This window comes from Pecten maximus, chromosome 5 (assembly GCF_902652985.1).
Source record: "Pecten maximus chromosome 5, xPecMax1.1, whole genome shotgun sequence".
Lineage (NCBI taxonomy): Eukaryota > Metazoa > Mollusca > Bivalvia > Pectinida > Pectinidae > Pecten > Pecten maximus.
Window position 1 is genome coordinate 9697532 of NC_047019.1, and position 18761 is coordinate 9716292.

Genomic DNA, 18761 nt, shown 5'->3' on the forward strand with positions numbered 1-18761 from the left:
TTTATCATACAAGATCCATTTGAATCAAGAACATGTTTTTGTTCCATTGTTTACACAACTGCAATGATTTATTGAATTTGTCAGTTTGATACCAACTAAAGTTGATAAAAATTCTAATTAACCATAAACTTACAGAAAAATTCAAGGATTACCTTGTTTTTCTATCTCCATTCAAACATATTTCGCCATAAATCGTTCAGCCTATCTACTATCATGATATGATCGAGTCACGTGACTTCGATCGGTTTAGGAAACTAGGAAGTCTACCTCTGACAAAATGTAAGCAGAAATGTGATAATATACTGAATGAAAACCTGGATCAGCTCTACGAGTAAAGGTATAGTATTTGTATAAATGAAAGATATATATACACTATGTGGAGTTAAAATCATCAATGGGGGCATCGTTTATATATTATGTCTAGGGTTCGAATAAGCATGAACAAGACGATGACTGCATTGTGCTAATGAAACAGTAGACGATTCAAGGTTCCAAAATTGGCGAAATTCGCCTCAAACTCAAAGAATATTATGGATTTCTTGTCATAACAAAAAACTTACTCCACTGTATAAAAGGGTCTGGGCACAGCTAGATAAAACCTAATCCCTTCGATAATACTTCCGTGTTTGGCTATGTACACTGTAGTATGACGGGTTCTCTATAACTCTATAACGAGATGTCTATAGAGTATAACAAAATCATTCAAAAGCCCCTAAATGCCTAATAAATGCCTTAAAATATGGGCTAGGATAACCGGCGGTAAAAAAGGTAGCTGTCCTCACAAAGGTCTAGTTCATTTGCCTATGTCATATGGTTACAAAAGTGCGGCTAAACTAGGATATATTCTACGGAAGCTTATAGGGATCGCATAACTACGAGGATTACATAACTACGGGAGCTTATAGGGATCACATAACTACAGGAAATTACATATCTACGGAAGCTTATAGGAATCACATAACTACGAGGATTACATAACTACGGGAGCTTATATTGATCACATAACTACAGGAAATTACATATCTACGGAAGCTTAAAGATATCACATAACTACGGGAGCTTAAAAGGATAATTTAACTAAGGAAACTTATAGGGATCACATAACAACAGGGATTACATAACTACGGAAGCTTATAGAGATTACACAGATATTATTACTGATTATTTTGACGTAGCTTTTCCCGGTAAAGATTTGTGTCCCCTAACCTTGAATTATTCTATTGGCAATTAAAGTCTCACAAGTAGCTATCGTAATATTAAAACCACATGTTGCAAACGATTGAAAGTGCCTTAAACATATTGGCAAAACACTTGAAGAAATAACTAAACGTAATTAATGTATGAAAATACTTAGCATATTTACATTTCACATCTAACTACGGAGCATAAATAACAAGCTTTATGTAAATTAGCTAGATAAATAGTTATAACTTAAAAACCTATTTATATTAGGATAGTACTTATTAGTATTACGTTGCAAATAAAACGTCATGATGAGGGGATGTAATTATTTACCTGGAAAAATAAATCAAATCAACGAGATATGACAGTGATATGATCGGGCCTATAAGCTTCCGTATATACCTGTCGTCAGTAATGGGGTATTTGCCAATACCTTTTGATACAAATAGGCTTTTGATGTGGAATAAATGTAACATGTATAATTTTCTAGAAGAACAAGAATATATCAGTATTTGTTTTACATTATAGACATTAAAATGCCATACTGCTGTCAAAGTACAGATTTCAATATGGAAAGTTTTAAACGTATTAGACAATAATCTTACCTTCTCAAGATATTGAAACATAAAAGTTAAATGATAATAAATAGATATTCAGGTTCAGAGACATGAAATACTTTCAAACGACTATATCTGTAAATTTCTTATTCATTAAACGATGATTTCTTCTTATAAAAAGAAATGCTCATACCGTAAAAGAGTGTCAGACGTTTTCAACTAAAAAACGCAGTTGTTTTGTTCTTTTTTATGGGGTTACACCCCTGAATCCCGGCCTGCAAAGCGAACTGACAATCCAATATGGCGGCGTTAAAACGCTTGACACTTGACGTATACGTGACACGCACAGTTTGTTATAAATTTCTGGGTTCCGCCATATTGAAACTTCCCAACAATCACGTATCAAATTTATCCAGCTAGATATTATCAGATGTTCAGTGTGTTAATGATCGAGAGATGCAACTTTGTGATACTCTGATAACTTTTATTTTTACAGCAAAAAAATTCAATCTCCGTCGGCAGTGTATGTAAATCACCCGAGATATTTCCGAAAGACTTGGGCATGTCTAAATGTAAACAGCTTGGGGGAAACAAGCAAGAGAAATGGCGGGACAGGTAGCTGCCACCCGGCATCCGGGGCAGACTTATTGTGTGTACCACAGACAGAAAATTTTAGACTGGTTTTGTGAGACATGTCATAACGTGATATGTGCTGAATGTGTATCGACCTCACATAAGGGTCATAACAATATCCTTCTAAGCAAAATTACTCCGGACAACAAAATCAAAATAAAAACATTTATTGAAAACACTGAACAAAAAGGATTGATTCAAATTCAAGAGGAAATCGATTTTACCCAGGATAGTCTGAAAAGACATTTGAAACAATTCGAGAGTTTGTCGGCAGAAGTGAAAGAGCAAGGAGAAAAAATCAAAGAAGATGTTGATGTTTTGATAGATCAAACACTTTCTCAATTGATACATTTGATAGAAGGAAATACTCCAATCCTCACTACTTACACAAGCGAACTGGAGAGGAAACTGGTGGAACGAAAGAATCAAATAAACCAGTGTAAGGAAACCCTTCAGATCGGCACAGATATCCAGGTATATGACGCTATGATTGAAATGCAAGCCAACATAACCTTACCTGGAAAACCCGTCCTAGGTACTGCCAACTTCACTCCAAATCATAACAGGAACAAGGTCTTGAAGCAAGCATTTGGAACACTTACCATAACACAACATGGACATTTACAAGGTCAGTCTGAACACAAACAGATACAGAGCTTTTCCTGTCTCCAAACTGACCAGTCACAGACAGCACAAGATCAACATGCCCTGGAGATTTCGTCGTCTGAACAGACACCAGAGAAGGAGACTTCACCGTCTAAACAGATACCAGAAAAGGAGATTTCACCGTCTAAACAGGCATCAGAAAAGGAGACTTCAATGTCTAAACAGACACCAGAAAAGGAGACTTCGTCGTCTAAACACACACCAGAAAAGGAGACTTCAATGTCTAAACAGACACCAGAAAAGGAGACTTCAATGTCTAAACAGACACCAGAAAAAGAGATTTTACTATATAGGCGGGCAGCGCAATCTGCGATTACAACGTCTGGACAGCCAACTCTTCTACAAGACACCACGATACTTTCAGTTTGGAACGTTCCACGTATAACAATATCTAGCTGTGCCCCTTGCGGTGGTGATATCTGGACAAGTGATTGGTTCAGTAATGACGTCATTAAACTGAACAGTCGAGGAAAAGAAAAGCAGCGCATATCATGTTCCGTTGGTGTAAGTGATATCAGTATATCCCCCTCCACAACGAACTTCTGGATATGTTCTAACGAAGATAGCAGCGTCATGGAACAAGAATCGGGTACAACAGCACTGATCCATAGATTTAACACACGGGCTGAACCTAGATGCTTGTGTGTTAAAAGAGATGGTCTTGTCCTTGTAGGAATGAAACACTGCATTGAAGAATACACACCAGATGGTATCTACATCATCGCAACCAAAAAGTCATGGCTTTGGAAACCTTCAGTACGCTCACCTGTGAAGATTTCACAGTGTCTGGTCAGTGGGAATGTTGCCGTGGTGGACTTGGATAAGTCGAGTGATGGAGGTTTGGACGAAGCACTTGTCATAGTGATGGACAAACATCTGCAGGAGTTGCACAGATATGGACAACAGGAACACAAAAGCAAGGCTCGATCAGCACCTTTCGCTCCTTTGGATTTGACATACGACACTTTGGGAAACCTTGTGGTTACCGACTTTGATAACAGATGCCTTCATCTTTTGAGTGGCGATGGTGAATACCTGCGACGACTACATACAGACCACGATATGCCATGTGCTATTTGTGTGGATAGCGATGGAGTTCTGTGGGTGGGATTCGGGGGGTCTATTATGATCCCTAATAAACTCAAGCGTATACAGCACATTGGTGTTTAAGTCAAAGTGTATGTTATCATTAGCAGATATGGACAGGATAAGATATTATCGCTGACACTTCATCAACATCTGCGTCGATGTCACACATTTCGGTCAGTGTGAATGTTGCTGTCGTTGACAGGGAAAGATCATGTGATTGTGTGAACAGGGCGAACCCTACGCCATAAATATAATGATGGACAAACAAGATTATAAAACATGTACAAATATGTATTGATCAAAATGGATAGTTTGTGGTTGGAGACTTTCATCATCTTTTTTGTTGATAGATGATGGACTCTTGTTCTTGAATATAGACAGACACCCAGCTGTATTTGAGAATATTAAGAATGTTCACTGGTTGGAACTGTCATTACTAATGAAAATCCCGTGTTACATTCGCCGTTACATGAAAATGTTGTATCAATTAATCTTGTAAAAGAATTTACGTAAATTATTTATCCTGATCCACCACCACTAAAGCGATACCGTTTTCCATAAGACAGTATTTTGGCTGGGGTTTGCATCTGTTTGTGCAAAACAGCTTGTATAACGACAGAAATATATTTTCATCAAATCAAATTATATGAATATTTATTTTACTTCAATACATTCTAATGTTAAGATGGTATAATTCATCTAACTTTAAAATTTAGATTCATTTAATTTCATGTTTGAAATATACCATAACAAAAAACATAAGATAATTTTATCGTTCTTGATCATTAAAACATGTTATAATTTTTTTTTCTTTTCTTTTCTATAACCTTAAGATATTGTATACTAGCCCGAGTTTCTCTGGCCCTGTCACCATGTCTTGTGTAGGGCCAGAGCGCAATACCATATGAAAACGTGGAATTATCCGACACCGTTTGGTGTCGCTAAGAATCTGGTGTAAATACAATAAAATCGGGAGTGACATAACACCTACCTTACATATATGGATAAATGAGATATTTATTTACCCCAGAACACCCATTTAGTCCCATCTAGGTGTTGTATTCCGTCCGTATAGACCCTCGTTTTACGCTAGTCAAAATGTCATACTTGACTCGACGCCATATTGCTAACTATGTAGGTCGCGGTCGCCTAATTACCCTAATCAGTGTGCGATGGAGCGAAAACGCTTTGGCCCTACACCAGACATGGTGACAGGGCCAGAGAAAACTCGGGCTAATTGTATACATGATGTGCTATTCAACAAGACCATAGCCACTATCATCCAGATCAGAACAACGGTTGAACGGGAGTAGCTTCCCTTTGGCTAAGATAAAATGTTGTCGTGAAGCCTTGCAATGACCTAATCAGCATCTAACATAACTATTTACCCTCTTATGTCCTAGTATGGACATTACATCAATGCAAGGAAATGATGACGTGACGTCATTGTATTGTCACCGTGATGCCATGGTATTGTTGACGTGACAAAATACAATTGTTGAGAACGTGCAAAGAGCACGTGTAGCTTGTTGATTCCAAAGGGTAAGATTAATAGAATCTAACATGGGTCTGTTCCATGGACAGGGATATCTTAATCCGAGTGCAAGAGTTTGGCCAGTCAGCACCAGGCTTGCCGAGTGCTGGCTAGCAAAACTCTTACACGATTGTTGTTTATTTGTCACTTTTTAAAGTACATTATGTGAGAAAAGTGATTAAACATTGGCCTATACCGTGGACAGGAATAAATCAAGCGTAAGTGTAAGGTCATCCAAACTCTTACACTGGGGTTTACATATCCCTGTCCACGGAACTTGCCTCGTGCTGACCAGCCAAACTGTCACACGGGTTGAGGTATATACTAACAAAAACAAACAAAAAAACAAAAACAAAAACAAAAACAAAACAAAAAAACAAACAAAAACAACTCTGATTAGTTAAAAATCCAGCGCAATTCCACATCATGAATTATTGGTCATAAAAGATGCTTCCGAAAATGCCCACTACCCCGCCTCCATTCTACTAAAACGTCATTAAGTTTAAATAGTATATCAATAGGAAAGCTTTGGATGTTTTTTCCCCCACAAATCCAATAACAAACCTAATATGTATATAATACACCATTAGATATTGATCTGAAGGTTATGATAATATTCATAATTTGTATTCAATGTTCCTAGTCTTACCAACACTACCCCGGTTCTTTCTTTGAGATCGTAACATCACTTAAGTTGCACTATGTGCGTCCCAAGTGACAAATAAGGCACTGTCGAAAACATGGTTTTATTCTCCTTGTTCGTTTAAGTAATTACGAAAATATGTCTCTTGTTTACAATTTTCCTTAATTTTTAACGATTCAGAGCTGCATCTTTGGAAAAAAAATTGTTTTCCTACATTATACAGAAGATTGGTTTTTATTACAGGTTTTATCTACATAACCGCCGATATTGACATTAAAAGTGGTTATGCCGGTTGAGCTAGTTACGAGCTGGACCTGTCCTTGTCGCGCTCCATGGCTTTTAACATAAACTGGTAGAGCTATCTGTCACATCGTCGTCTGTGAACATGTTTACAGTTTAATGGGCTAGAGATAGCTCTACCACCACGATAAATGTCGGCTGTTCAGGCATGTTGTCAATAAATATGTATATAAAGAATTTCTGAAGTCTATAAAACGTCGTTAAAACTATATGTTATAGCTTGTTGATATATGACATGGAAAACAATTAAATGATCTATATGAAAAGCATCATTGTTAAAACAATGAAATGATCTTTATAAAAAGTATCATTGTTATAACAATAAAATTATCTTTATAAAAACCATCATTGTTAAAACCAATAAAATGATCTTTATATATAAAAAAAAATCATTGTTTAAAACAATAAAATTATCTTTATATAAAGAATCATTACAAAAAACAATAAATTAGAACAAACAACAAACAATACAGAAATCGTTGTGGTAAAACATCTAGAGAGATTGTTCAAAACCGGACTGTTGTGAAAAAGAACTTTACAGTATTGCTAAAGGCCAATCACTTATAAATTAAGGGAAGCATTTCAAGTTCAATTTCTTTCATTCAGTCTAAAGCCTTTCAGCTCATCAGCAAAAAGAAAGTATATATGTACACATAGTTGTACGTTGCAACACGCTTGCCTTTCCCCAGGGGATTCCCCGACCAGACGTGAAAAGGTACGACATCACCTGCCCGACCACGTGGGTTTTCCCCGTGTACTCCGGTTTCCTCCCTCGGTTAGACCCCCAGCGCCCCATCCGGGCCAACAACCGTGATTAATATAAGTTGGTACAACTTGTCATGCAATTGTTGTAAAATGAATAAAGTTTAAATGAAGTAATGCTGTAAATTTTGGACATTGTGTAACTTTATTAAAGCTTTATGACAATGACAATGTTTTATTCTCATAAAGATATAATACATGGATACATTTGTTGAGTAAGACATCATATTAGATAATGTTGAGTCGTATACTTATTTGCTTTATGAATTTCACCAGACATTTCAATTCATCATCAACTACAAAATTAAAAAGGATGTTAAACTTAAATGTACTGGGTCTTTCATAATAGTATCTAGATATTTATATATATTCCTGTTTAATGATATTTGTTGATCGCTACAATTTCATAAATAATGGAACTCGTCTCCTATTTCATTCTGACAGGTTGCAAAGACTACAGATTCCATTTTCTCTGGGGATGTTATTCCATCTTCCTGCAAGCATGTGTATATTTTATCTTTGCTAACCAAGGCCCGAACATAAGTTATAAGGCCCCGCTGGCTAACGAAGTTGACAGAGCTTACCAACTAGCAATAGCAAAGAATTGAAGACATACCTAATAAATTAAACACATTTATGTTTAAATATTAATTTTGTACCAACCTCAGTGTAATAAATGTGGATTTGAAAAAAGTCAGGTGTAACGCGCCAAACAGTCGAAATTTCATTAGAGTAAATGTATTTGAATTTCCAACAAAAATTAATATCTTGTGTGCGTTTTCACCCGGGTCATTAAAAATGATTGGTGCCTATTCCTAACCGGTTTCATCATTGCAAAATTATGATTAAAAAAACCCACCTGTTTATACACCAATTCTTGTTTTCGTTCTTCTCTCAAATCATTAAGGAAGTTGATATGGTATTTAGTTATATCACGAGCGATGAAATATATATTAATGGATAAATTCAAATAACAACTCCAAAACTTGTTTTTAATGGGTTTCTTAATATAGACTTACCTGTAAGGGCGATGTAAGCCAGTTTCTCTTGAACTCGATCATGTCTCTATCTACCCCGTCAGCGGATCAAACAACCCACACATACAGGTGATGTGTACTTTCAAAGGAGAATTCAATACAATTTGAAAATATAACGTCATATTTAAAAAAAAACAAAAAAAAACAAAAAAAACTTCATATCTCCTTTTGATATGTGGTTGATCATCACAGCATTACATTTTATTTCGAATGTATATTAAAAACATAGAATTACATTAACGTTGTGCGGCGATTGAATGTCAAGCAAAATTCAAGATGGCAGCTTTGTTGAATTTGGACATTGTGAGCGACAGCTTCAGTCTCCTGACATTCACCCTTGAATAAAGGGCGTTAATGACTGGCATAATTGTGGTATACGTTAAATTCATTATATCATTTGTGAGACTGTTTACTGTTTACTTGTATTACGTTATATTGGTACTGTATGCTAATGCATGGGACTGCGGTGGCCGAGTGGTTAAGGTGTCCCGACACCTCTGGGTTGCGAGTTCGAAACCCACGTGGTGCAGTTGCCTGGTACTGACCGTAGGTCGGTGGTTTTTCTCCGGGTACTCCGGCCTTCCTCCACCTCCAAAACCTGGCACGTCCATAAATGACCTTCACTGTTAATAGGACGTTAGATAAAATAAAACAAACCAAACCATGCTACCCAGTTATTTCCATATATGTAAATATTTATATATCTAAGTACACGGAAGGCGTTGATAATGTTGTTGTAGCTGGTGTCCCTACTCTTTTCACTGATTTGGTGAATGAATATGTACCTGAGAACGTGCAACGAGTTCCATAACCAAGGTTTCCATTCTTCTGCTTCATTCTAAATCTTTATTTCATGATATTGCCGCGTAAATATAAAAACAAAGAGTTGTTTTTCACTTTCAATCATAAATGACAGATTTAATGTGTATCAGCTAGAATGCTTACTGTGATGTTTTTCAGAATCATAATTTACAAATTGTCTCGTTAAAATCTCGTACTTTATTTAAAGATAGAAAATTAATGGGCCATTAAGCTCGAGAAACCTGCCACATGTCAACTTAATTAAAGGTCTTCAATATTTCATTCTGTACAACACCCACGAAAACATAAACAACTGACAGCAGTTGATAATTTTGATCGATATATAAAAAGATGTTGTTTGAATCTCATTCGTAAAAATTAACCTTCGTATTATTTAACAGAAATCGTGAATAATTTATCTATTTTACTATCTACATGAGTCAGCCATGATCAAGCCAGCGTTATCTAGAACACGGATCACGGAATGGCTCCGAAATATCGGTTTCACAATACGGAGGCGTCATGCTTCAAGGTCATCTTCAATGCGTGCTTACTTACGCAGAACGGGCCGTTTTGTTGCTTCATTGATTACAGTAATCTGAAATGATTTTATTATTTTTTCTGGTTTTCATCTCTTTTGAAATATCACCGGCGTATTGAATACAAAGTGAACGAACTGGTTTTTGACCCACGTGACAAGAACATAACGAGCAGCTGCCTGGCTTGAATATAAATTACTCGCTGTGGCGGGAATAGAGACTTGTGTATGTAAATATGGCTCTTGCTTACAAACCATGGACAAAACTAAGTAGTAGTTAATCATTTAGGACACAAATGACATCTAGCAGGGGTACAGTAATATATTTTCTGAAGGAGGAGGGGGATACCTTGATAGCCTAAAAAAGTATTTAAACTGAATAGATTATATTTATAACTTTCCTGACGTGTTATACAACATCAGTAAATTCATAAAAGTCAAGATATCATTGACAAAGAAAATTTACTACGACAAAGTTAATCTGCAAAATGGCGTGCACTGTAAAGTTTTATACGTAGAGTCCGGTGCAGAATATATCAAATTTGTTTACATAACCTCGTTAAAATAATGCTTACATTCGCCGGTCTATTATCAAACCGCAGCTGTGTCGATACTTCAACAACAAATAAAAATGGTTTTCTTGAAGAAATACACTTACTAACAAACTAAAACCATCGAATCTAGTGTTTCGCCACGATTTAAATGTAGTAAACTTTATTTATTTTACATTAATTGCTAAAAAAGTTATGTCAACTTATATATATATCACGCTTGTTGGCCCGGATAGAAGCGCGAGAGGGTTAATTCTTACTGTGTGAGGAAACCGGAGTACCACGGGAAAAACCCATGTGGTCGGGCAGGTGATCCCGCACCTTTTCACGTCTGATCAGGGAATCGAACCCCGGCCGCCTAGATAAAAGGCAAATGTGTTTCCACTGTGCCATCCGACCACCATTTTATTATGACTCTCATCATTAAAGAAATTCTTTAACTTGACATATTTTAGCAATTAAAAGTTTGTGATTAATATTACAATTATAATAGAAAAATAGATTTGTCAAGTGTATATCGAAAACCAGAAGCTGGTCACGGGATAACAAAATGTCCGAAGGCAGCAACTTATCTGGAAACCGACCACGGAGATGGCAAATTCGTAAAGCAATGCTTCCGTAACACTACTTGGTTATACCATACAGGCATTTGTAGACTTTTTGTTGAATTATCCTAAAAAAACCTGTAATATTTATTTAATTACTTATTTATTTACTTATTTATTAACTTATTTATTTATTTATTCATTTATTTATCTATTTTTTTATTCATTCATTTTATTCTTCAATATCAAACTACAAATACTTGTGAAAACACAGTACCCTGTAGTTAATTAATATAAGGTTTCGGCTTTTCTGAGACATATATGATGTTATTTGAACTATTAACGCCGTATTGGTTAAAATATTTTCCCGGTGATTATATAACTACATATCCACCTCAACTAAAGTCCATAGTTATTAAATATTTAGCAGTCAGACTGGAGGGGATTCTGTATACATATATCGAGTAGATTCTAATCTTCATTGTAAGGTGAGGACCTCCGCGTCTAGTGAGATAGCTTTTGGCATTGTATATTGCAGTATCCAATTTATGTTGCAAAATTTTTCCTGTTTCATCCAATCTGTGGTCCAATATGACGCCAAGCTAGCGTGAAAATGGCGTCGCTGGCCTCTGGCTTCGATGATCTCTTTCGTGTACTCTCCCATAATCCTCTAGGACCGGAAGTATAAGGAATACCGAAGATGAGCCTTAGAAATGTTCGTGAGGCAGCGCTATAGATATTATGGCAGTTTACCAAACACAATCTCCAAGTTAGGGTGTCTGGAGTATTGTCAATGGGACTATGGTGTTCCAATCAATATTTCTCTGATACGAAACTTGTGTGGAGCCTGCCTCTCGCGTATATATGCGTAGAAGCAGTAGTAATAGTGACAGTGCTGATGGAAAGGCCAAATTTTACGCACGTTTTGAAGTTAATAGCTTCTGATTCTTCACCCTGGAACTATACATATTGTGTATAAGGACACACACAGGGCTTGCTTCCAACTGGTCGTGCACTTATGGATACCGATACTAACACCAGCAGGAATCAAATGTGGCTGCTGGTCTCAAATGGCGGTAATTGCGTGGGTCGTGTGTTCACTAAACAATTAATTTCCGAATATAATATTTATACGTTTTTTGCGTGTTAAATTATATCAGAATGAGTTTTATTGGAAGGCTGGATCGACCCTAACAAGGTTAGCATGACGTACTGGCGTTATGTCTGTGAAAGTACCGGCAAACATAGAATGATGATCGCGGTGTTGGTATTACTCAAAACCCCAGCAAACGGTTTTGTGGAATCACGTGCTGGAAAGTGGGGTATTTTGACCCATACCTACAAACTTACACTGTCAAAGTCGCGGTACTAGAGCTTCCATGAAAATGCATGATCTTTATTTTTTTGGAAAAATTACATGTAACAGGATTTGTACATATACCTGTACCCCATATCTAGTGAGTAGTGTGGCTATTCATCTTAAGGAAATGCATGTTGGGTGAACTTGTGAAACTGAAAATAGTCGATAATCTGTACGGAAATTTTACAACGGATTCATAATTGTGTATATCAGTTCACCTGACTCCCGGTGACATGTGATTTGGCCATGGGCGTCTAACCAATATAAGCGAATTCACAGGTAACTAACCACACAGACCAAGGTGATCCCTACGTAGGCGATCTACGTGTGCTGAGTAACATATGGGGTTATAGGTTTGGGACTACAATAAGTACACACGAATATTGAATTAGTGTGTAATATCATGTTCTGACCGGAGAGCAAACAACATTGATTAACATCGACTGGACAGACGGTTTGCCAATAGAGTGAAGTGATATTGTCCTACTGTCGACACCGAGCGGTAATAAATACATTTTTACATGTATGCACCGTATGTATTTCAGTTTGTCTAGATATCGTATGTACATATATAGCCAGTGCGATTTATATTTATCACAACGTAGCTTGTAAAGGCAACCACTCAACTATAGCATAATCGACGGGAGTCTATCGTATAAGCCATGTAGTTCGTAATACATGGGCCATTTTGATTATTGGGACGTTCAGAATGGAGCCTCGGCGGTTTATTAGTGAAATCCTGTGACATGGCAAGGGAGGATGGGACCCTTCAGTTGTATGACGTCAGTGTTGGGGGAAAGCCGATGGACTATTCCCCCGCACACATGCATAGCCAAGAGGAGTATGAAAAGTCTCGAGAAATCACGCAATTCCCGGACACGTTCCCGTGCGGGCACGTGCTTTGTCACCAATGCGTGCGCCGGTACGTTGCGCGATATCCTCTGTCGGCATGGTGCTGCCCTCTGTGTGATCGGGAATTATTCCACAACAACAATCAGGGGGAGACAACCGTTGTACCGGATACGGAAAATGAAGAAGAAGCTCTTCTTGTGAATTTGGATGAAATAGTGAAAAAATTCAACGGTATAAATCATTCCATTCGTCGGATAAGGACAGAGGAAGTTCAAACTCGAAGCGTCGGGGTCACGTACAGCGCATGTCCGTGTGACATGTGTGGCCACGATCATGGTAAACTCAGCGTTATACAGGAATACAGTGATCTCAGAGTCGAACACAATCGACCATCAATATCCGATAGACGCTTTTGTCGCCTTGCGAACAGTACAGTCGTGACAACTTTCCACAGCAAGATCAACTCCGCATGCGTGTGCGTGCCATGCACGTTCCGCGAAATCCAAGACCATCCCGATCAGTATTACGCCCTCACGGAGTGGTCGAACCACAATGAGGAGAACACAAATGATTCAAATTATGCCCTTGCGGAAGTGGGCAAGTTACTAACTCGGCGCATCACGCCCGTAAAGGCCCTCCAGGGCAAAAACATGATTGAAATCGAACACAATATCCGTATCAGCGAGAGAGGCGATTTATTCGACTTCCGGGACACTTCGGAACAGATTAAACGAACGATTGGATCACAGGAGAAAAACTTGGTGAAGATTGCCCGGAAACGGATAGAGGACACTGGTCATTTGTATCACGTCCAGGAAAGTAATACTGTAGATTACAGTGCCGGGGAAACGGTCGTGTAAGGGTCGCCCTTACCGGGATGAGTCCGAGGGAAAGTATGTGGTGAGAGAGCTTTTCTTATACTATAACGAGGTTGATGAAATGTGGCGAAACCAGAATGGATTACTGCTGATTCCGACAAAGTTACTTTGAATTTCCACAGGATATGTTTTTTTGTGGTTCTGATGCATTATGGGATTTACGTTTTTGTTTTTTTTCATTGTCCGTTTATTGTTTCTTTGTGTCTACAACGTTTTACAAGTGTTTTTCTTTAATTCTGCAGACTCATGCAAAACATTTGCATAACATCTCCTTGCACATAGTTTATGACTGAAAAGTCATGATCAGCGAAACTAAAATCGGTCTGTCACCGGACAAAGAAAGTTCCGGAAAATTGTTAACGTGAAAGTCCAGTGATTGCAGTGTTATATAATGTATGAATCTCGAATAAAATGTTGTTTGAATTTACAATTCACAAACACAAATGAATGTTTCTACAGAAAAGGTGCTAAATACACACTTGCCGATATGACGCAGGTTCGTGAACTGATTCGTTTTGGATTATTTATTACTTGTGTACAGTAACACGGTTCGGTTAATGGATTAAACAGTGGTGCTATGACATACATGTAAATTTGACGTTTGGTGGCATGAAGGTTGGTATACTTGATACCTACAGATTGTACATTCATCTTAAATTACACTAAGATTTATCGCTTTTTATCCCTCTTTTTTTTTTGCAATTGCTCACTAGATGTTACAAGTCACGCGATATGAGTAAAAATTCCCTTAATCCGGACAAAATTCAGTCTATTGAATGAATTCCGGAATAGCGAAATTTTACTAATATTTTTTATAAAAACATAAGTTTTAAGATATGTCTTTTTTTCTTCAATGTAAACTTTCAGTATTCTATTTTTCGGATGAAGGATTTTCGGATAAATGAAATTCACAGTAAACACTTCAATTCGATAAAAGGATATCTCTGTTGAAATCAAAATACACTGTAGTTGAATTGCGTAGACGGCTGTTATAAGCTAAATCAATACTTGGCTATTTCCATGTCGATGTGAGTAATTTCGTTTTATCCTCAACCGAATAAAAACCAAATTTTTTATTTATTTATTTATTTTTTTTCAGTGAAATTCAATAAAGTTCATTAGCTGAAACTCAATATATGGATCCGAAGTCAGTTAGTAGTAAGGCCCATTGGTACTTTTAAAAAAATGTTTTAGATTAACTAAGAATTTGAGATTATTCTTACGTTAATATCCATGTTATGAAATACCGTCAGCCTATTTTTTATGCAATCTGAAAATCTAGGGTCTTTAATATATTTTTTTTCTCCTTTAGATGTCTCACTGATTATAACGCCGAGCTTAGTATTTATGAATCGTTGATCCGATAAAATACAATATGCATTGTTTTGTTGTGTAATATATGTCACCCGATTGTGTCAAGTCCCGACAAGGTAACGAGACATAAGTTACCATTGTGTTGTTTGACTGACGGGTATGTTATGGAAAACACTCTTATGGGTTTGTTTATGTACGGAAGCCGCGAGGAGACAGCGGTGTAACGGCATTCCCTAAATCAGGAAGGATTGTAGTGAATACTAAACGTTTTGTATGTTATTACTGAAGACTAGATTGAATATTTCAAAACTGATACCATGATTAAGGGATTGTGTCTTGAAATCCATGCTACAATGTATCTTAGTCACAGGTATTGGTCATAGAATAGATGTTCTCAAAAGGAACAATAACAATTGTTTATTCTCATAAACAGTACAATACAGTACAAACAAATGGATAACAATAATACATGGTAAAAACAGGAGGGACTCCGGATGGGCTACCAGTATTCGATCGTTAATAACTTTTTGCTCTTTTCAATACGTATTTTTTCTCTTTTTATTCATTCATTTATTTAATATTCATTTCAGTTCTCTGATTTCATTCCTCAACAAATATACATAAATGTCTACCCTTCTCAAAATGTAGGCTTTTCATTCCTAATATAGACAATATCACATAATTTCCCCCCTCTACATGTTGAGAAATCAAGGAGGGACGTCATTTTGAAATAAAAGGTAAAAAAAAATTTTTTTATATTTTTATAACGGTGTTTATTACAATTAATAAACACCTTTTTACCATAATTACCTTTTTACCAGTAAAATATCGAAAATTATCCATTCTGTAAAGAAAAATAACACTTTTTTTTCTGGTATTTTCACTTGTGAAAAATATCACTTTTTTCTGATTGGACCAATCAAAACCCCGCTTACAAATGACAATGGGGGAACGAACTTAAACGCTGACCCAGTAGATTTTGCTATGAAAATATAATAAACAGAATATCTAACCGTATCTTCAGTTATACCAAATATATTTCACGAATGGGGCTAATATTTTGATATTTTCCTCTTGTGTAAGGCCTTATGAGATATCTTCTATATATTTCAAAATGATCGAATACATACTGCACATCAAATATGCTGTGACCTTTACCTGTGACTTGGATACGTCTTTTTATTTCAACTTACGAATGTAGTCAAATAACATTACCTTAGCTTGTTTGCTTGCACTTTGTCAAATTTGCATACACAAATATAAGTTTGTTCTTTTTTACGAATTGCCATTGCTAGATACGCATCCCTCGGTTTTGTTTGTGGAGCATAATAGTCGAGAAGTTGAGATATTTTAAATGAATTGATGTGACTGAGTTTCTTTAAAATGATCAAGCTTTTTGTTACTTGTCTCTGTGATTTGCAATGATCTATTGCCTAACTAATTTATGCAATAAACACCTTTTTACAATCTAAACAAGGAATGGGCGTTTTGTATGTAGATATATTATGCAAAGTTAGCCTCGCAGACAGATATAGTTTGTGCTTGTGCGTGAAAACTCTTGTTTGTACTGTAGAGGAGGAGGTGAAATGGACTGAACGTCCGAGAACCTCTATTTAACATTATATAACTCCTTATTTGTGTATTAATATTTAACTATTACGGCAAGACATTCAGCTAATTCAACAGTTCCCCCTACTAGCTAACTAATTCAACAGTACCGCTAAATATACTACTAATTCAACAATACCCCCAAATAGACTACTTATTCAACAGTACCCCCAAATAGACTATTAATGCAACAGTACCCCGAATCTTTCAGCTAATTCAACAGTACCCACAAAAAGTGAACTAATTCACCAAAACACCCCCAACCAGTCAACTAATTGATAATTATTTCCAACCAGTCAACTAATTGATAATTACGTCCAACCAGTCAACTAATTCAACAGTAATCTGAAACATTCAGCTAATTCAACAGTACCCACAAAAAGTGAACTAATTCAACAATAACACCTCCACTAGTCAACTAATTCAAAAGTTACCCTTTTGTCTCCAAACCAAGCAATTCGGCAGCACCCTAACCTAACCCACCGACCAAACAACTAATTCAAATACAATTCCAACCTCCTAGCTACCTTATGGCAGAGGGAATTAACCAGCTTATAATGTACAATTCAAACCAACAAACTATAACGCTAGTCGACCTGCATATCCATTTTTAACCTATATAGGACATTGTAATATGATATTTCTGTATAATTATAAAGTGTCTGTGTGTAGGGAAGGTAATCAATGACAGCAAAATTTCTTTGGTAGTGATTTAATTATCTTCTTCAAGTTCAAAAGGTTTAAAATTTAAATTCGGTCTTTGCTTAGAATTAAACAAATTACAAATTATTTTCCTATAACGTATCCTTCACAGTTTTAGCTGGGGTATTGTGGTCGAGATGATTGGTATTTTTCTTATTGTATTTTTTTTAACAAACGTGAAGGTACACGCAACATTAATCTTTAAATAAAACTTTAATCTTCTTTCTCGTTCAAATTAAGAGATCGACTTCAGGTAAACATGTAGTGGTTTTTAAAAATAGGAAAGGTGATTACATTCTTAAGAAGTCTATAGTGGTACAGTGATACAAATGTACCTCTCTACAAAGAACGCATGGGGACTTAGCGAAAGGGGTCGTAATAGCGGGATGGTCTTAATACCGAGGTGGACTACATTAACCTTTGACCTTCAAGAACCTTATCTTTGTATTAAACGTGTTCTGCCCATGTATCACTTGCCATGCATGTATTTTTATCTATAGGACCTTTAGTTACCTGACCAATGTTTAATTTCGTTTGACCGGAATGTTTACCTACAGACCAATGTTAACCCCGTTAGACCGACAAGTTTACCTACAGGACCAATGTTAACCTTGTTAAGTACCCACTATAGCAATGTATAACTTCCGGTGTTGAAAGGGTATGATTTTCCGGACAATTTTACATAGCAATATGATTAAATGTTTTTAGAGGCAATTCACAACAATTCGAGAAAAGGAAAAACAATTCACAAATAAACGTGTATTCTGGATAACAGGTAGTGAAAACTTGACAAAAACTGTTTATTTCTGTGCAAAGAAAATCATTGAAACAATTTAAAAGTAATAACCCAGAAAGGGTGAGACGTATCTATACATCTATTCGTTAATATAAAGGCATTTATGTCGGACAATACTCTGTTAGAATAACAAATTCTTTTCCAAGCCCGCACACGAAGTCCTGTACAGTTCACGAGAACAAAGATACCGAATCACAATGCTTAAATAAACAGCGATGTATGTGTATTCAATCACAGACTCAGCAGAACAAAGTTTTGACCGACGAGAGCTAAAATTGATTCAGAGATTCACAACAAGGTTCTACAAACTTTAAAATCCCAGTTATATTTGCCTGAATACATGATCAATACACACAAGCCCCGTGCCCAATCCACAAGTTCGTGTCAAAATAGTAGCCGTAATTAGATTTTTT

General features: G+C 36.5%; 2 protein-coding genes across 2 annotated transcripts; both read left to right on the forward strand.

Moving 5' to 3' along the window:
- The first annotated feature begins 2342 nt into the window (after window positions 1-2342).
- Window positions 2343-4924, forward strand: LOC117327086. Its single transcript, XM_033883916.1, has one exon. It carries the CDS (start codon window positions 2343-2345, stop codon window positions 4206-4208), a length of 1866 nt encoding a protein of 621 aa, XP_033739807.1. The 3' UTR covers window positions 4209-4924.
- Window positions 4925-12157: 7233 nt separating this feature from the next.
- On the forward strand, window positions 12158-16715 carry LOC117327087. Its single transcript, XM_033883917.1, has one exon. It carries the CDS (start codon window positions 12945-12947, stop codon window positions 13908-13910), a length of 966 nt encoding a protein of 321 aa, XP_033739808.1. The 5' UTR covers window positions 12158-12944; the 3' UTR covers window positions 13911-16715.
- Window positions 16716-18761: the final 2046 nt, after the last annotated feature.